This window comes from Cynocephalus volans, chromosome 4, assembly GCF_027409185.1.
Source record: "Cynocephalus volans isolate mCynVol1 chromosome 4, mCynVol1.pri, whole genome shotgun sequence".
Classification (NCBI taxonomy): domain Eukaryota; kingdom Metazoa; phylum Chordata; class Mammalia; order Dermoptera; family Cynocephalidae; genus Cynocephalus; species Cynocephalus volans.
Window position 1 is genome coordinate 127,474,884 of NC_084463.1, and position 21,288 is coordinate 127,496,171.

The window sequence follows — 21,288 nt, forward strand, 5'->3', positions numbered from 1 at the left end:
AGCCACAGACACCAGTGTAGTCCACTGGGCTGTGCCTGGCAGAGCTGTGGGAACAGGCTGCCTGATGCTTTGGGGGTCCAGATGCCCAATTGTGCCCAGGATGCAGGACTTGGAGTCAAAGAACGTTATTTTGGAGCTTTAAGACATAATGTCTGTCCTGCTGGGTTTTGGACTTGTTTGGGGCCTATCTTTCTTTTCTTCTGGCCTATTCCTCCCTTTTGGAATGGGAACATGTACCCAATGCCTATTCCACTATTGTATCTTGGCAGTAGATAAATTTGGTTTTGGTTTTTGCAGGTTCACAGCTGGAAGGACTTTTGCTTTTGGTCTTAGAGGAGACTTTGGATTTTGGACTTTTAAGGTGGTGCTGGAACAAGCTAAGACTTTGGGGAGTGTTGGGATGGAACGATTGTATTTTGTATGTGAGAGGGACATGAGTTTTGGGGGGCCAGGGGCGGAATGATGGAGTTTGGATGTGTTGTCCCCTCCAAAACTCATGTAGAATTTTGACCCCCAATGTGGCAGTGTTGGAAACTGATTGAGTCATGGGGGCGCATCCCTCATGAATGGATTAATGCTCTCCCTGGGGATGGGGGGTTTAGTGAGTGAGTTCTTGCTCTATTAGTTCCTGTGAGAGCTCGTTGCTTTAAAAGACCCTGGCACCTTCTCTCTCTCTCTTGCTTCCTCTCTTTTGCTTCCTCTCACCATGTGAACTGCTTGTACCCGCTGGCTACCTGCCACTTTCCGCCATGAGTAGAACCAGCCTGAGGCCTGTGCCAGATACAGCTATCCCAGAATCATAAGCCAAACAAACCTCTTTCCTTTATAAATTACCCAGTCTCAGGTATTTCTATTGTAGCAACACAAAACGGACTAAAAGACTTTAATAGAAGGAAAGTAAGCACTGGCATATGGAAGGGTTCGATAAATGTTAACTACTATTATCCAAAGATTTCTGAATATGAGATTTCTGGTATTTTAAAAATCATTGAAGTCCAGCCCTTGCATTTTTTATAACGCTTAAAGAGGCCCAACTACAGAAAAGATTTGCCCAAAGTCACACAGCATTTCTGGAAATTTTGACATCTAGCCCTGCGATCCTGTGAATAGTCTTTCAATAAATAATTACTGTAAAATTTATCTAAACATAAATAACACAAATTATTGACAACAAAATCAGAATGAATTCATTTTAGTATTTTCTGCAAAATCATGTTATTTCTGATTTTATTGTTGCTGTTTTTTAAATTGAGATATATATGGTCTGTCCAGGAAACCTATTTGTGCTGGTATGAGCTAACCTGGATTATTCTGATTGAAGATTGATATTTGGGTTATTTCCTTTCTCAAGCACACCATAAGGTTTGTCATCAGGCAGATGATTTCTGTCTCATAATACCTGCCAGTGACCTAACCATCCACATTAGTGACATAGATGCTAGATCCCTATAATTCCATTTCTTTATTGCCCTCTGCTGCCAAGAGTGGATGCTAAAACTAGAGCAATAGGACTATTTCTCCTGGCATGCTATTTCACCTTAAAAAAAAAAAATGTATACATAGCTCAAGAATTACTATATTAAGAAGTTGTCGAATCCGTTTTATCACAGAGGTGTGCAAACAGATGCCCTGAATCAAACCCTGAAAGCTATCTATAGCAATACTTTGACATCTTGGTCTTGGAGTTAACTTGACCTGAGTTTAATTCTTAGCTTTACCAGTACTAGCTGTGTGACCTTGAACAATTATTTTATTCACTCATAATCAAATATTTATTGAGTACTCATTCTTTTCCCTGTTAGGATGCTAGGTAACCTAATAGAAAGGTAGATGAGAAAAATATTCTCTAAGCCCAACTTTTTATAATTATAGCACAAGGATAAAAACATTTACATTACATTATTTATAGGATCATAATGAATGTCAAAATGCAGTAATCTTAGTTAAAATATTCTGTGAATCATAAAGTTGTACACTAATATTATTTACTGTGAGCACTTTGAGAATAATAGGCACTGTCTTACTTTGTTACTTCAGTATCTAACATAGTAGCTGACACGTAGAAGTATTCAGAAAATGTCTGTAGCAGGCTGATTTTCTTAAAAATCTCAAAAGTATCTATCTGTATATAGAAGAATATTTTTTCAAAATTTAAACTTAAAAATGTAGACTTTTTATTCTTTTGATTTTCCAACTGTATTCCATATATACTTAGAATTATGTGGAACATTTGTGTGGGATTTCCTGCAAGAAAATGTGGTCTCAGATAAAGTCATTTTTATATTTGCACTATTATTATTAGCAGGCCCTATTTTCTGCAATATAATGTAGGTTTAGAGAAATTAGGGCTGGCCTGTGGCTCACTCGGGGGAGCGTGGTGCTGATAACACCAAGGCCACGGGTTCAGATCCCATATAGGGATGGCCGGTTAGCTCACTGAGTGAGCATGGTGCTGACAACACCAAGTCAAGGGTTAAGATCCCCTTACCGGCCAAATTTAAAAATAAATAAATAAATAAATAAACAAATAAATAAATAAGAATTTAGAGAAATTATAAAAATTGATTAATCTGTTAATGGCCAACAACTGGTATTATTTTTGTACTCCTAGATCAATAGTTAACCTCTAGATTTTTGAATAATTTATTTATCAAGTATATAAATATATTGAGTGGCTGAAAATATATTTTGTACCTGAACTTAATAATCTACTTAGTAATAAAATCTACTTAATGTCACAGTAGTCAACTTCTTAAAATCTAATTATTTGTATACTATATATTTATTAATGTTATTAAATGGATTAAAGATTCAAATATCAGCACACTAGACCACACCTAAAAATCTTTCATGAAATACATTTTATTAATATAAGAAGTGAAATCTTATAGACCAGAACGTAAAGGGGTTTAAGGCACCATTAACCTGACAAAAAAAATCAGATCCTGAGGATTATTCTTGTGTTGCTCTTCTAGGTTTGAACCTAATCACTGAATCACCCCTTTGCAAAATAATTGCGATCAGGATATACATAAGCTAAATTCACTCTTTGTTTAGAACAGTATTTCACGCTAATATCTACCTTCACATTCTTTTAAAATGAGAAATTATACACAGTAGTCTTAGGAATAAGAGGTCACTGGAAAAATAGTATGCCTAAAAGACATTTTCTTCTAAAACACACCCAGGTAATTAATTTGCATTTACAGAAGGAATAAATTTTTCTTATTCCCACTGAACTTAAAGAAATGAAAATTCACTAAAATTCATACCGCCAATTTTAAGTTTTAACAAATTTTTTTTCAAAGGCGAGAAAGGTCATATATTCTTTTCCTTGGACTAAAACCATTAGCTATTTGCCATCGTCTTGTTATATTATGTATTAACTGCACTACTTTTGAAGCTAATTAGAACTGCCAAGGAGAAGAGGTTTGCATGCTTTCTTTTGATGCATGATGCCTTCTCTAGATGCATCATTTCAGTGTTCTAGTAGTTGTCAGTTGCATTCCTAGTGAGTATTCAACACTATAGGAAAAACATGGTATGTCTTACTGGAGCATCAATTTGACTTGTCAACAAATAAATTAAACATTATTTTAAAGTGAATACAGATATAGAGTAGAATAAAAAATGTACATTAATTTAAAAATTTAAACATCAGACTTCATGGGCTATAATTTTTAGCTAATGGATGGTGTCTTCATTTGAAAAGCACTGCCATATTCCATTACATATCTTCCTTTCATTTTTAAGATACTTGGTTGTATGTAGTGATTTTTCTCCCCTTTATTTAAATTGAATTTAAGGTGCCATTTTAAAATCCATCCATCAGGGAATACTAGGGTAGGATCCGGTCATTTCACATTTGTACACTAGAGTTAAAGCCCAGTTGATGGATGAAGAAGACAGTTTAGTACCCCCACACCACTTCTTCCATGTTGGCAACCTTATTACTCACTGCCAGTAAGTGGAGTTTCTCTCTTCTCTCTGGGAAGTGGGTGACATGTACACCTACTTCCCAAGTCTCAGTGTTCCTTGCAGCTGCCATCCTTTGCCTATGTAGCAACCTTTATTCTTTACCATAATAGTAAGCGTTTAATTTTTTCCTATTCATTTACTTCATGTTTATTGTGCATACTTAGTTTATAAAAGCTGTCAGTGGGGCCGGCTCCGTGGCTCACTCGGGCGAGTGCGGCGCTGGGAGCGCCGAGGCCGCGGGTTCGGATCCTATATAGGGATGGCTGGTGCGCTCACTGGCTGAGCACGGTGTGGGCGACACCAAGCCAAGGGTTATGATCCCCTACCAGTCACATAAACGGGGGGAAAAAAAGCTGTCAGTAGCCTTACGAGTTTAGCACTCCTCATGGTCTTGATGGACATGCCGACATCTCTTTTTTTTTCAGTTGTACCTAAGCATTGCTCCTTGAAGAGACTGTGAATAAGAACTACTTAGGAAAATCCCCCAAATACATCTTGCCTGTCTTGATGTTGATTCTTCAGATCAGTGGTAAAACATCTGTAATTTCTAAACATTCTCTAATGATTGTGAGGTTCACAATTAGAGACTGCTGGATTAGATCATCTGGCCCCTTCATATCTGGATTCAGGCAGTCATCTGAACACCCTGCTTCAACAATGCCAAGCATTCAAAACTATTAATGTTTAAATTGTCAGATAATTTCCTGAATAACTGATAGAATCAATGGGATATTTTGGCAGTGTGTATGCTTGCTGATTATTTAGAGGTTGAATTCATCGAAACTACTTTAGAAAGTGTAAATATTAGAAAGTGATGCCTCAGACAGATGGATACTTCTTATCCTAATTATCACACTAAGCTTTCTAGAAATTGAATAAGAGGGTAGTATGAAGGGAGCAAGGTTATTCAGCATATAGGAGCCAGACATACTAGAAATCATAGGAGAAGCAGTTAAAAGGCCATTTTGCAAATACTAATAATTATCACCTAGAGAAAAATCAGACCGTACATTAATTTTTCTGCCTATGAAATAAAGTATATTTTTTTCTGGGAAGAGTGTCCTAGAGGGAAAGAAGAATAATCCTCAAAGGAATTTTGTTTAAATAGTATTGTAATTGTAATGTCATCCTTCAAAGTAAAATAGTTCAAAGTTTTCTTCTTCACTGTATGAATGAACCTTAACTGAATCCTCTGGCTTTGGTTGGTGTGAATTGTGAATTTTATTTCCTTTGTTGATAGAACATGCTAGCAGTTTTCCTTTGAGTGTATTTAAGTTCTTCTGTGCTATTGTATGTAGGTGGCAAGATACCATGAACAAAAATTTAAAACATACCCACTCTTTTAAACTGATTGACTGTCGATATAAGGTGGCTCCATAAAGCTTCTAGTAACTCTTAGAATGTGAAAGATAAATGTCTAAAACTATTCCCTTGTAACAATTAAATTTAGTTAAACTTATGGGATATACATTGCATAACTATCTATTTGCCCCTCAAAGCACATATGTACAACGTATCTTACATCTCTTCCTCAGCACTTTGACCACATTGAAGTATGGTGAAAAAAACTATTGAACTAGTTATTAAGTGTTCTCATGCCTTTAAAAAATTTTTAATGGCCTTTCAAAATAACCACCACCTTTGTCTTTTCTATGACATTTTTCTATATGTTTACTGAACACTATTCTTTTGGGTGCTTAAGGTATAAAAATGTATATGATATGGTCCATGGGCTCCTTAAGAGATTTAGGTACGGGTTGCAGAGACAGCAGGATGTGTATATAAAAGATAAACAGCATTACAAAGTAGCATGTACTCAGTGCCAAATAAATGATCAGTAAGCTCTGTAGCTTCTAGAAGAATTTATCACCAAGCATTGGAACAGTACAGGCCTTATATGAGACAGAGAGAGAAAGGGAGACAGAGAGAATGAGTGTGTTTGGGAGTAGGAAGGGGCACGTTGGAACAGTGGGATTACAGCACAGAAGAAACACATATTTTTATGTGAGAATTACATGTAATTGAGGGTTCAGTATTTAGGTATCGTGAAAGAAGAGTAAAGTGAGATATTAAGAAAATCAAGGAAGAAAGCAGTTCTTGCCAAGAAAATTTCTTTATCAAAATTCTTTCTTATTCATTTTCTAATCTCTTTTATAATATTAAAGTAGATAAACTTCCCCATGAGGGACCCAACTGTAACGAAATGGTCTGTAGGCCTCATATTTGGGAAAATTGCATTTTTATTTGGTGTTTCTTTTAATATAAGATACCTATCTCCTGAGGATATTGGCCTAAAACTGAGACCAGTAGTTTTTCTATTTTAAAATTCTCTTTTGTATGTCTGTTTAATAAACCTTTACTAAGTTTCTACTATTCTAAGACAATTACAAATCTGCCTCTCCAGCTCTGACCTTTCTCCTTATCTTCAGTACCACATGCTCCACTGCTTCGTGGATCTTGCCAACCTAGAGTCATCATCCTTTATATATGTATCTGGATTTGGTCTGTTCATGTTTTGTTAATTTTTGTTACCTTGTTATTTTGTACATGAGAGAGATTGACCTTTATTTTTCTTGTAATGTCTTTCTTGAATTTTGTATCAGAGTTATGCTGGCCTTATGAACTGAGTTAAAAAAAAGTTTTCTCTTTTTCTGTTTTCTTGAAGAGTTTATATAATATTGGTGTTATTTAGTTTATATAATATTGGTGTTATTTAGTTTATATAATATTGGGGTTATTTAAATGTTTGGAAGAATACATGATGAGGCTATCTGGGCCTGTTTTTATTCTCTGTGGGAAGTTTTATTTAATTACAAATTTAATTTCTTAATGATTATAGGACTATTTATATTTTACATTTCTTATGTCAGTTTTAGTAAGTTATAATTTTTATGAGAATTTTTACATTTGGTCTAAATTTCAAATTTGCTAGCATAAGGTTGCTAATGTCCACTTTTATATTTTTAATGTCTGTAAGTTCTGAATGACATGTTTTTATTCATCTCATATTGGAATTTGTGCATTCTCTAATTTCTTCTTGATCTTCCTTATAATTTGTTAATCAGTTTTCTTAGTATTTTCAGAAAACAAACGTTTCTTTTTTGTTTGATTTTTTTCAATTGTATATTCCTTTTTTATTTGAATTTTTTTTTGTTTTTGCTCCTGTTTTTATGATTTCTCTCCTCTTTTTAGGATTTCAATTTGCTGTTGTCTTAATTTATAAAAATGAATACAATAGAGCATTGCTTTTCAGCTTTCTTTTTAAGTATGTGCATTTAAGTATATGAAGTTTTCTCTAAGTATGGCTTTAGAAGCATATTTCAAGTTTTGATATGTTGCATTTTTATTTGGTGGGAAGTTATGCTGTACTTTTATCATTATTCAGTTTTAAATATTTTCTAATTTTTTTTGTTTGTTTATCCATGGATTATGTAGAAGTGTGTTGCTTAATTTCCAGACATTTGCAGTTTTCTAGCTATTTTCCTGTGTCATGATTTCCAGTTAAACTCCACTATGTTAAGAAAATATAGTCTGTATGATATCAGTCCTTTGAAATTTGTTGAGCTTAATCATATCCCAGCATGTAGTCTATTTTTTATATATACTCTATGTACCTTTAAAAATGTATATGTTCTATAGTTTGGGGGTGTAAAGTTGTTTATGTGTCAGTTATATCAAACTTTTAAAGTGTGTTTTTCAAATCTTCTCTGCTTATTCTATATTTGCTGAGAATGATGTTTTAAAATCTGTTATAATTGTATTTATCTATCTGCCTTTAGTTCTATAAGTTTTTGCTTCCATATTTTGAAGCTATGTTATTAGGCATATACAAATGTATGATTGGCATGTCATTCTGGTAGATTTGACCTTTTTATCTTGATAAAATACCTTTTTTTATTTCTAGTAATGTTTCTGTTTTAGAGTTGGCTGTGTTTGCTAATAGTATAAACTATACCATCTTTCTTTTGTTTAATGTTTACATGGCATCTTTTTCTTCTTACTTTCAACTTCTTTGTGTCCTAGCATTTAAGTTGTGTCATTTATAATCAGCCTATAGTTAGATTTTTAAAATCTAATATGACACTCTTTGTTTTTAGAGTAATTAGTACAGTAATATTTAATATAATTACTGATATATTTGAGTTTAAGTCAACCTACCATCTTCCTGTTGTTTTCTGCTTATCTATCCTATTCTGTGTTTCTTTTTCTCTCCTTTATTGCCTTTTAAAAAATTATTCCATTTCTTCATTCTGTTTGCTCATTTCTTATACCTTATTTTACTGTTCTTTCTGAGGTTACTCTGGCAATCACAGCATGAGTGATTAGGAAAGTCTAATGTAAATTAATACTATTACGTCTTCCTGTACATTGCAATTGCAAGGACCTTGAATTATGTCAATTACATTTATCCCACTCTTGCTTTGTGCCACTACCATATATTTTAATTCTACATATTTATTGAATTCACAAGAAATTATTGTTATTTTTTACAGTCATGGTAATCTAGATTTACCCATATATTTACATATTCTGTTGCTCTTTATTCTGTCATTCATTTCTCTGCTTTCATTTATTTTTCTTCTGCCTGAGGAAAATTGTTTTTAATATTCTTCTAGTATGGGTCTGCTCGTGGTAAATTAGCTCAATTTTCTTTATCTGGAAATATTTTTATTTCCCCTTCATTTTTGACAAAAATTTGATCGTCAGTTATTTCATCTTTTGGCTTTCATTATTTTAGTTCTTACTGTTGCTCCCTTGAATGTAATGTATCTTTTTTTTCTGACTCTTCTTAGTAATTTAATTTCCTTTTATCATCTTAAGTTTTACAATGATGATCCTATTTTTTATAGTTTATTCTTGTATGTGTGTTTATCCTGTTTGCAGTTTATTGTGCTTTTTGAATATGTGGTTTGAAATCTTGAATCATTTTGGAAACTTCTTGGCCATTATACCTTTACCCCATTTTCTCTCTTTTTCTTTGGAATTCCAGCTATACATATGTTAGATCTCCTTACCACATCACATGTCTCTTATGCTCTTTTCTGTATTTTCTAAATTATTTTCTCTCCCATCTTCAATCTGAATACTTTCTACTAAACTATCTTCCATGTCTCTAAACCTTTTTTGGGCTTTCTCTAAGCTGCTCTTAAACCCATGTATTGAATTTTTAATTTCAATTATTATATTTTTCTGTTCCCACTTAGTCTGATTTTCATTTTACTGTTTTCTACAGAGCCATTTCTGGGATGAAATTATCTAATTTATTCTCTGTTTTCTTGAGCATGTCAGTTATTTTAAAGTCCATTCTCATGACTATTCTGTATCTTCTGTGTCTGGATTTTAGTACTTGTGTCATCTGTTTTTGGTCTTCCCTTTTACTAGTTTTATCCCAGTTTTAGCTTTTAGAATCCCAAGTGAAATTTGGGGGTATTACCTGGTCATATCCACCTTGATCAGTTCTGAACCCTAATATTTGTCTCCCATATCCTATGAAGCTGCCAAAAGTTCTGCTCAGTTTCTTAGCACTCAGCTTCTACTTGCAAATAAACAGAGGACTTTAGGGAGAGAACTGCTTCAATTTTGGGCTTACCTGCACTTTCCTTTTTTTCCCCACAAATCCTAGCTGCTTTTATAGCTCTCTGATTCCTTCAAACAGATCATTGTAATTATCTTTTCCAGATTTTCTAGTTTTCTTTTTCGGTGGAAGGGTTGGTCTGATCAAGCTAAACTACTACAAACAGAAATGCAAGTTTCTGAATGTATTGATTTTGATTATCTCCTGGAATGTAAACTCTACAGTCATTGGGATTTTTTGTTTTATTTTATTTGTATCTCGGGTCTCTAGAAAAGTGCCTGATATTTAGTAGTTGCTTAGTAAATATTCATTTTTTGTTTGATTTTTATGGTTGAGCACTGGAAAGTCTAACTTCTAAGCTGACTATGTTTGCAACTTCCAGTAGCTATGAAAGATTACTCCACTGAATAAATTTTAAACGGGTTACTGAGAGATAGAAATATAATTGCATTTTATCATTTACAAAATGTACTTTATTTATTCAAGTCATTGTGCAAGCTATGATGAATGATTAAATCAATTTTAAAAGTATTTTCTGAAGGGAAAGACAATGGTCAGGAAAGACAATGCTGTCAAAGATTTTGATCAAATTATGCAAAGGAGAAATATCTTCTTAGTCCATCTCTACAGTATATGGAAATACTCTTTGACAAGGATATCACTTAATAATATGTAGAAGTGACCATAATCAATATGATAATCAAAATGTTTTGGATATAAGTACCTCTGTAAAAAGCTCTATGTGGTAAACTTCAGCATATCAAAAAGTGAACAGTTCTCAAACTGTAACAAAGGCATGGTGAAATAGAAGAAATACGGCATAGTCACAGCACATAAGAGAGTAGACCTCTCCCCAAAAAGAGCTTTTGAATTTTGCTCTTGTCTTTTTATGGGCTATCATCTAGGTATGTCCCAAATGCACATACAAAATGAATGATTAAGAGTTTATGATGGAGTGAACCCTGTATTCAATTCACTTTAAGTTCAGTGAAACACACTTGGTTTAGTTTCTGAGTAGTGTTCCTGGCAGCTTCTTAAGAAACGTTAGTTCTCTTCCACTTTGCATTGATCTGCTTGCCACTTTGGTTCCCATGATCAGAGCTCCCTGCATATCCATCTGGCAGCTCAGCGTACCCTCATATGTCACTACAGGGTTCTTAATAATGAGTTGAAAGTGACCTAGGCTGTAGCTCAGGTGACAGCAAGCATCAAGTTGCCTTTGCCTCTAATCCTGACTTGATACCTCAGTTGTAATGATGGCTAGTTCTAATAAATTACATCTCTAACTTATTATTTCATGCCTCAATCTCTTTCTGTGTCCCTGGTTCAATACTTCAAACCTCAATTCCCTCACTACGAGATGATATGTTCATTTTAAGAAATGTCTGACCAACAGAACTTTTTGCTTCTGTTTGCTGCCACACTTACTTGATGCTAACATGAGTAAATCCCTACACATTGCCTTCTTACAGAACCCCTACTGCTAACATACAACCCTCTCGCAGATTATTAGATTATTATATCTTAACCCTTGCCAGATCCCTGTGCCACAGACTCCTTTATGGTCTCTGTCCAGATTTGTATTTCCAGCACCAGAGCCTAGCCCCTTGGTCTACTTTTGAATTCTGGTTTCAATCACCAACCCTGACTGCATGTTTCTTGTGATGCCTGTAAAAGGAAACTGTCCTGTAATGAAATGGTCTCAATCAACAGAAGAGAATCTAGAAGATTAGAGGGAATTTTATTTCCCCTTCCTAATTTAAAATTCACTCTTAAATACAAAAAGAATGTGGTATTTTGTTTATAAAAATGCCCACTAGAATTTTTATCTTCTCTGAACCCCTTGAAATATGTTCTTACTGCTCTTTCCATCAAGAGGTAAAGTCTGTTTCTACAGCCCTTGAATCTGGACTGAACTATTCAATTTACATTGACTATGGAATATTAGAAAATGAGGCACAATTAGAAACTTTAAAAGTGCTCATGCATTGGGGTTGTCCTACGTTGCTACTTTTGGAACTAGACACTCTGTATTAAAACCTGGGCTAGTCAGCTAAATGCTTGAGATATGTGGTTCAGTCACCATAATTACCCCAGCCATCTTCCCAACGTGTAATTGAGGCCATATGGAACCAGCTAAGCCTAAGTCAACCCACTATCAAAAGAGTCACCCAGATGAGCACAACTCAAATTGCTGACCCATACAATCATGAGCTGATAAATGATTATTGTTTTAAACTACTAAATTTTGGAGTGGTTTGTTATGTAGCAAAAGTTAAGTGATTAGGAGAGAATTAAGACCATCATTATTAATCGTTTTCATAGATGATTTTTATGTTTTTGTCAGTTGTGTATGTCTGGATTCACATTTGGTTGCATACTACAGTAATATTCATTGCTATAATTGAGATTAAAGGTATGTAATGACTTAAAGCATTTATTTAATATTGTTGGTTAGAATGGAAGAGGGTTAAGTCCTAGGAGGATAAATATAATAGTGATGTTTTTCTTCCTTAGGCTGTCTCAGAAGTTAGTTTCTAAATTCAAAGTTTTTCTTGAAAATTTGTGTTCAGACTTTATATTTTTAAATTGTTTTATCCAACAGCCAAGGTGTTTTTGTTTTGTTTTGTTTTCATCTAATTCTACACAAATAAGCCTTCTCTCCATGAAACTGAAAATTATTTATTCCTGGGCAGCAAAAATGTACCTCTTTATATCAAGCATTTTATATACCATGGGAATTTTGGATTTCCCATGAAAAGATGGGTGAGTACCCACATTAACTATAGGAAACTCAGCTCTGTGAGTTGGATCCACTTTTATAATTTGTGGGGTAATTTATTCTTAACTCCTATCATTAGACTGTCGGCAGTTAAAAGAATGATGAAGTTCCATGTTCAATCCTAAATCAAGTACACAGTGAGTAGTATCTACTCTTACATCACCAGCTTCAGATACATACTATAGCACCTTAGTCCTTTATAGTAAAAGACCCCTAACTTGTCCTCCAAGTGCAGATGACTTGCCAGTTTCAGGATTAATGATAAAGAACCTCAAAAATGGCTACACACAACCAAGATATTACTTACATTCTGTCGCTAAGTCCCTTGACTTTTCTTGGGGTTGGGGTTGAGAATGGCAGAAACCCTTCTCATTTAGTATGTGCTCTGAGTCAAAAGTAGCATTCTGCTTACATACTGGAGAGCAGAGGTTGATGACAAATGATGATAAAGGTGATTTGAACAAATGCTTTGGTAGTATAGTTGTGGCTTAATGTCTTGGTTAGGCTCTATTTTTGTGTCCCATTTCATGATTCTCTCTGGCCAACTCATACTTTTCTGTTACTTGTCTTGTAACACCTGTAAAATACATATGCAGAAATACTGAAAAGTAAAATTGGGAAGAAAATAGGAAAGAAGGAATGAAAGAAAGGAAGGCGTAAAGGAAGGGAGAGAGAAAAGGAAGGAAAGGAAGGAGGAAGAGAAAAGAAGGGAGGAAGAAAGTGTGGGCATGGAATCTTCCTATCCAGGAAAATTAGCCTCAACATAATTGAAGTGAAGATCTTCAAGGTCTGAACTTAGGGCTGAGTTTTCAACAGAGTTGTCAGTAAACTTTGTGGAAGGTTCCTTTAGTCTGAGCACAATCCAATTCTAGAAACACATAGCTGATGTAGCATCAGAAAACGATGCCTTAAAGTCATGATTTATTTTGTGGTGTTATGTCATGATTACTGTAGTGGATTGAATTGTGTCCCCCAAACCCCCCTAAAGCTTGAATTGTGTCCCCCAACTTTTATGTTTTAGAAACTTAGCCCCCACTGTGACTGTTAAGAGGATGGGAAATCCTATTATGTTAATTGAAAGGTGGAGCCTTGAAGAGGTGATTGGATTGTAGGACCGTGCAGTAGTGAATGGATTAAAGATGGTGGTCAGGAGCGTAGTTCTGAGAGCTTTAAAAGAAGAGGAGAGTCTGCCTCTTTCTCTCTGTTCGCTCTGCTTCCACCATCTTGCAGTGAGAGACCCCTGAGTCACCATCACCACCACCAGATGGACTTTGGATTTCCCAGCCTTGGAAACTATGAGAAATAAATTTCATTTTCTTTATAAATTACCCAGTTCCATGTATTTTGTTGTAGCAACACAAATTGGACTAATACAGTTATTTTTTTTCATATGATCTCCTCATTGTACGTTATCATGCTGAGTTTTATACCATAAGGATTATATTTTTGTTATTTACTCATAGTGAGGCTTGAAACTGTATGAATATTGTGTGTTAAACAGTTAATTTTGAGGGCACCCAAGAATGCAAACATCCTCTATAAGATCTTATATTTATTTTATAAGTACATTAGCTGCAAGCAGGATAATACCTATAATGCCTAAGGAATTAAGACTGGACAATAGTGATTTGATGGAAACTTTTGCTGCAGTGTAAAAAAGATCTCTGTAGCTAAAGATAATATCTGAATCCTAAAAGGGCTGTAGAAAATGTGTAGAGCAGAAATTATACATAGACTGAAAAAAATTAACAAAACTGCCCAAGTTCAGTATGGAGGAAACAGGCTTAGCAGCTGTGCATATGAGAAAGAACAAAGGATTTTAGGCAGTATAAGTCAATAGTGTAAAATAAATTTGAAAACTGTTTTGATCTTGAGCTGAAGAAAGGAGGCAAGAGTATGCTTTATTCTATGCTGATCGATATGGAATTCAGATCTAGGGACATAGGTAAACTGGAACACATTCAGAAAAGAGTAACTAGCATGGTAAAAGATTTTTTTTATATGGAGAATAACTGAAGAAACAAGAGATATGATTTAGAGAAAAGAAGGCTTGAGGAGCATGATAGCTACAGTAGTTAGGATGTTTTCAAACTGGATTTAATAACAGAGGTAATTTATAGGCTATTATAATTCAAAAGTTCAGCTGGGTTTTAGATGAGGCTCAATTCAGTGTCCTGGTTTTTCTTTCTCTCTAATTGGCCTTCTACAGCATTGGCCAAAGCTAGCTATAACCCTCTCTGTCCCTTGGGACAAGGTATCTGCTGGCCTGTTAGCAATAGTCATGGCTAGGTACTTCTTTCATATTAAGTGAGGGTCAGAAAAACTTTTTTCCCTTGGTAGCTCAATGAAAAAAAAAGGAATCTTCATAGCAGATATTCAATAAATATTTGGTGAGTGAATCTGAAAATTAGTTTCTCTATCAGAATTTGAGAAAAAATTACCATTGAGCTGTGAAGTTCCCCTTAAACAGCATAACATGTAAGTAAATACTATAAATGTGAATTTCCCAACACTGTTGAAATCCACATTCACCCACCTTTAGACAGAGGGAAGGAGGTCTTGAGAGTGCTGCCCAATTTTTCTCTTCACATTCCCTTTCCAAAATTCATGCCAGTTGCCCTAAGGCTTCTGAAGAACCCGGAAGGCAGTATCTCACTTTATGTGGGAAGGAGAATTAGTATAGCTGCAAGGTGATCCCAATCCTTGCCTGTCTGTTGATTCTGAATACTTCATTCACTTCAGAATCCCTGCTGAGAGCTAAAACATTGCTTCTGCAAGAAGGCATTTATTTTAGTCATAGTTTCATTCCTCAAGTGTTTAGCTGCATAGCACGCCTATCCTAATTATAAGAAAAACATGGTGTTTTTACTCTGTTTTGTGCTGCTATAACAGAAATACCTGAGACTGGGTAATTGATAAAGGAAAGAGGTTTGTTTGGCGTATGATTCTGGGATAGCTGTATCTGGCACAGGCCTCAGGCTGGTTCTACTCATGGCGGAAAGTGGCAGGGAGCCAGCGGGTACAAGCAGTTCACATGGTGAGAGGAAGCAAGAGAGAGAGAGAAGGTGCCAGGGTCTTTTTAAGCAATGAGCTCTCGTGGGAACTAATAGAGCCAGAGCTCATTAATCCCCTCTCCCCCAGGGAGAGCATTAATCCATTCATGAGGGATCCACCCCCATGACTCAATCAGTTTCCAACACTGCCACATTGGGTATCAAAATTCCACACAAGTTTTGGAGGGGACAACACATTTAAACTCCATCACATGGAGAAAGCAAAAATAGTTGTCTTAAACATATTTGATATATGTTTTTTTCTATGATTTCTGTTTTATTACTTATTGTATTTAGATTAGCTTACTGATTAAAGTTATTCTTTTGATATAATGCCATGTGATTCTTTTTCCTACCTGTAGAGTTAAGAATTTTTTTTTAAGGAGAAAAAGACCTGGTCTGAAAAAGGAATTTTTCTAATTTATGAGTATATTGTCTACCTTCACAAAGATATACAGTAAATTGTGCTTATTATTAGCAAGAATAAAATTACATTAAATCAGCTCTGGTGTTTGAATTCAAAGATGTGCAGTTTCCATATCCATATGTCTATATAGTGCTAAGCATGTGCTTGGCACTCAGTAAATATATATTGATTATGTCATCTGAATAACAGGATGTGCTCCATTCCATTGATCATAAACTTAAAGAAAGACATAACAAAAGTGTTTCTCTATCTCCTGGGTTTATTCACAGTGAACAAATCCAAGCTATGCTAGGCCAGTTCAGCCAGGCAGAAGCCTTACTAATGAAAGCTGGAGTGCAGCCAGGGACTGTCGATGGAGTTCTTTTGGATCTTGGGTGTTCCTCTATGCAACTTGATGCTCCTGAAAGAGGTTTTTCCCTTCGGAAGGATGGCCCCTTGGACATGAGGATGGATGGCGACAGGTGAGTATTGATAAAGCATTTCTCCTCACAGTAGGAAATCAATTTCTCAAAAATACTCTGAATTTAATTTCCTTTTAAGACTGCAGAATTCCCAATCACATGCCCACACCTAACACTACCCATGCATAATAAATCAGTTTTGTTTGCTACTTATTATAGACTTTAGTATTTCTCTGGATTTAGAATGCTAAAAGAAAAATAATTGGCTCTACACAAAATAGTGAGGATAACTTTCATACTGATTATCTTTTTCACTGATATTGTATGAACTTTTAGACTACTAACAATATTGATAAATATCATGATACTAAAACAGTGGTTCCCGTTCTATTCATGCCCAACTATTCCTCTTGGGAAAAGTAAAAAAACTTTGTTTAATGCATATTCTTTTAGAATACAAAATGCAGGGCCAGCCCATGGCTCACTCAGTAGAGTGCGGTGCTAATAACACCAAGGCCATGGGTTCAGATCCTATATAGGAATGGCCGGTTCACTCACTGGCTGAGTGTGGTGCTGACAACACCAAGCCAAGGGTTAAGATCCCCTTACCGGTCATCTTTAAAAAAAAAAAAAAAAAAAAAGAATACGAAATGCAAAATAGGCAAGATCTTAGAGTCAGCAGTTGTGTATTTTGTCCTATCTCTTGTACAGTCACTTTGGTTGAACCTTCTCCAGAGAAACTATGTGGTGCTATATCAAGACAGTAGTACGCATAGGATATCCTTTACACCTTCTCTTCATTCCTTACCACCCTAGAAATACTAGCATTTGTTCTCCATTATTTAAATAGATAACATATATGTTGAATACAAGATAACATTCTAGGAGAGAATAGGAATAATTCCTTTTTATTCAAATTAATTTTAAAAGTTTAGATTAGCACCTGTGTCTATGCCCACCTCTGGCCCAGAGACTGAACAGCCTAACCATGAAAGTTTAACCATGCTTTTCTCTTTCATATCATGCTTCACCACAACTGCTTTGTCCTGTGGTAATTATTCACATATAGCCTTTTCCCCATGTTATGATAAGATGTGTTAACTTGGGTTATGACCTAGATTTGTTGGAATCCTCGTTTCTGAGTCTTATGCCTTCTTTTGCACACATTGTTGGCTTTCATAGAATGAAGAATGTGATCATAAAAGAAAATAATAAAAATCCTTTAAAAACCAGTGACTAATAGTAAAGGTCAAATATGTTCTCATGTTTGGAGATGGAGGTGGTTCTGCAGAGGTAATAAAATGTCAAGAAATTTTTGCTGTTCCTTTGTCTTGCTAAGGAGCATGCCTTCTAAAATATAATGAACAAAGCTTCTAGTTAATAGTAGTAGATCCCCATATTGTTAATGTAAAGACTTATCATCAAATTAAAGTCTGTGAATTAGATCCCTGAGGTTCTTCCCCAAGAATCTGAAAGTAAGATTGCACCTAAGAATTAAACTCTAAGTCTATACCCAATGTATGAGACGATATTAGAGTTGAGCAAATATATCTGTAAAAGCTGAATGGCTTCCAGATATAGACTGTAACTTAATCAAAGATATTACCAGATCTGAAGAAAGCATGTGGCATTCAGAAAGGGGAGTTAATTCACAAGAATTCATAGAAAAGGGAAAGTTAAAGATGCAAATATGTGCAATGCTAATCCAGGTGTTGTTATGGTAAGAGGGAGGCTAGGCCAATGAATATGGCCTGTCAGATCTCGTAGGGGAATATATCCCTGTGATGAAGATGGATGCAAGAGGCTTTCTTAACCTGTTGTCACTTAACAATGAAGTCTTAAAACATAATTTATTCTGTGCTGATCCCAATTTCAACAACAGCTTTCAGATTATAATAAGCCTTCGCATATAGCAGAAAGAAATTCACCACTTCAAGGACTTGAGAGTCTAGCTAGTTCGCCTGGCAGTTATATTCTTTACTAGAAGGTAATAAATAGGCATTTAGGTTGTTATTTTCTTCCTCTCGTGAGTTTAATCACTGTAAGTCAGTGAATTTTAGAGTACTGTTAAGATCAAATCTTCTAACCTATTAAGTTGGGGGGCAGATCTCAGATCTTGCTTTCTTTACCATATGAATGCCTATTTCAAAGCTAACTAGTAACCTGCCAGTCTTCCAGAGTGATGCCTCTTTTGCCTTGTAGCACTATGGAAACTTCTATACTACTAGTCAATTTTAATATAAGAGTAAAATAAAATTATGCCTATTGTTCACTCAACTCCACTTGAGCCAAATGTTTTAATTTTCTTATTTAAAAGTAGAAAGGTATCATGAAAAACTACTGAGTACATCCATTGTAATCTTAAAATTGTCTTTGTAGAGCTGGACTACATCCCATGTAGTCTAAATTTACCATCATTAATGAGGTTTATTCTAATGCTCAGTGGTGTGGGCAGTTGAATTTGCAACTAGGTAAGGTGTAGCAGGGATTTTGGCATTTAAGCCAAGGATAATGGCTGGCAAATATATGAATGGGGACAATCTAAAGGACATTGGCATTCATCGAACATATTCTATATGCCAGGCATTGTACTATCTACTGTACAGTTGTATGTACTTCTAGTTCTGCCCACAATTCTGTGAGGTAAACATTGGTCTTTTATCTCACAGGTTTAAAAATTTAGGCTCTAGTAGGTTAAAAGCTTATCCAATATGAGTAGGGAGACCAGGATTCTAAACTAGATCCATCTGACTCTAAAGATCAGCTCTTCATCCCGAAAGCTGAAAAAGCAAAGCCTACTGAGTTGGAAATAGGGTTACCTTATAAGATGTTCCTTGTTCTGGGGGTGCCATGCAAGCCAGACAAGAAGACAATCATAGTATCTGGAAAGCAAATTTGACCAAAAAAGAGAGACAGATATAAAAAGAGATGAAGGATATTCCAAAACAAGGAACAAGCCAAAGATGACAACACATTTTTCTCTTGGAGGCGCTAGGCATGTTAACAAGGCATAATTTAATATTTTCAAGGAGGGATTCAGGCATTCCTTGGCAACCTCACTCTAGTTTGAGCCTCGAGTCTTAAAGCTACCATATCATTGTTAAAAGTCTCACAGTATGGTACCAACCAACAATCAATCCAACATATTAACTATAAGAGTAGTAACTGTACTATTAGTAAAAGTATCACTCTAATAAGTAAGGTCACAGTTAGCTCATCACTTAGAATTCTTTGGCCTATTTCCCTAAAGTGAACTGGAATGTTCTGACAGAGTGAATGCTATTTTCTGCTACTATAATTTCTTTTTTCTTTTGGCCAGAGATTGGTACTTCTTTTTCTCCTCCACTTGAAATTATTATCTAGGCTTGTTCAACACTGTTTGCCAGTTACCAGGTTTTACCCCATGATGACCTTTGTCATGGGTGGATGAGCCAGTGTCATTAAGCATTTGAAATAATATACATCATTGCTATTAAGATTGTTCAAGTTTTTGTAAGGAAAATTGACCAGCAGTATCTTCTTGTATAGATTTTCTAGGTTCAATTTATATCCCCATAAGTGGTCAGTTACTTCACAACCTCAGGTTTAGTTAAGTTCCTGAAATCTAGGTTCATTCAAATATCATCAGCAAGCCTTGTATCTTTTATACTGAGAAAAAAATTTAAGTAGTAATTTAAATTTTGAACAACTTAAATTCAAACATTTTCCATTATTTTGGTTTGAGGGAAATCTATAGGAGCAGTAATAACTTCTTTGTAAATTAAAGTTAAAAGATACTAAAATATTGTTAACTTCCTGCTGCCTTGACCTTGATGAATATTACAAACAGTTCATACTTTCCATAGTGATGGGTATTTGAAATGAAAAGTTTATTTAATTTGTGTAAGATTCAGTCTCTGACTTTAAAACCATAGAAGCTCTACTAGAGTATGCACGTATGCCTGATTTTATTTCTCAGTACTCTGAAGTTTCACCTTTTGTCAATGAAAACTGATGTCAGTGAACTAATTGGCTTTTCTTGTGCATAGGTACCCCAACATGCCCACCGCTGCTGATGTTGTGAATGCTTTAGATCAACAGGCACTTGCATCCATCCTAAGAACATATGGGGAAGAGAAGCATGCCAAGAAAATAGCTTCAGCAATCGTTCAGGCACGCAGCATCTACCCTATCACCAGAACCCAGCAGCTTGCCAGCATTGTCGCAGGTACCTTTGTTAATTCTGAAGTGTCAGAAAGAAGAAAAAAATAGCTTATACATATATAAAATGCGTATATATATATATATAAAAATATATATATATACATAAATATATATATATATATATATATATAAATAAATAAATATATACCTCCCCCAAACTCCCAGAGGGATTAATTTATATTTGAAACCATGTAGGATAGAATAGAATATTGCCTGTCCTCTAATGTCAGCTTCCTTTTGTTTTTCCAAGTTTCCCTTTCTAACACCTCTCCCTCACAGTGTTTTTGCTTATACTGTAGTTTGGTGATTAGTATAATAATAGATTTTTTTACACAAGATAATTTATCATATGTGCTTACCAAGGTAAACATAGAATAACAGAAACAGAAGAATTTCTTGATGCATCACAGTGGTTGATAAGCATCCTATATAAGATCTGACATTACCTTTCTTAGTTTCACATTTCTACCTTTTAATATTTTGGGCAAAAGGAGAATTGCATTGCCCAACTGCTAAAATAAAATCCAGTGACTCATACATCTATTCTAAACAACCGGCTAACAAAGGGTATGTGATGTATAGGTTATTTCACTTTGTGAATGCTAAATAAATCAGCCTGAGGGGCTTATTGAAATGTTTCATCTTTTTTGCTGTTTGCCACCATAAACCTCTTGAACCTAAGTCTAGCTAAGAGGCGCTTTATTATAGCCTTTCTGTTTGAAGCCAAAGTTATTTCACAGCTGTGTTCCATGATGAAAGTTTTCCAAAGCAAAAATACAACTCCTGCACTTAACAGAATTTCAATGGTAAATTCGTTATCTTCTTGGACTTTCTGAAACCTTATATCATTTTTATTTACCAAATATATT

General features: G+C 35.0%; 1 protein-coding gene across 2 annotated transcripts in view; it reads left to right on the forward strand.

Annotated features, from left to right (window-relative positions):
• Positions 1-21,288, forward strand: part of METTL15 (methyltransferase 15, mitochondrial 12S rRNA N4-cytidine) — a 224,375-nt gene that overhangs the window by 121,075 nt on the left and 82,012 nt on the right. For both annotated transcript variants that reach the window (XM_063094545.1, XM_063094544.1), the window contains exons 5-6: positions 16,085-16,276; positions 20,245-20,423. In XM_063094545.1, coding sequence (XP_062950615.1) covers positions 16,085-16,276; positions 20,245-20,423 — 371 coding nt within the window. The remainder of the gene's footprint in view (positions 1-16,084; positions 16,277-20,244; positions 20,424-21,288) is intronic.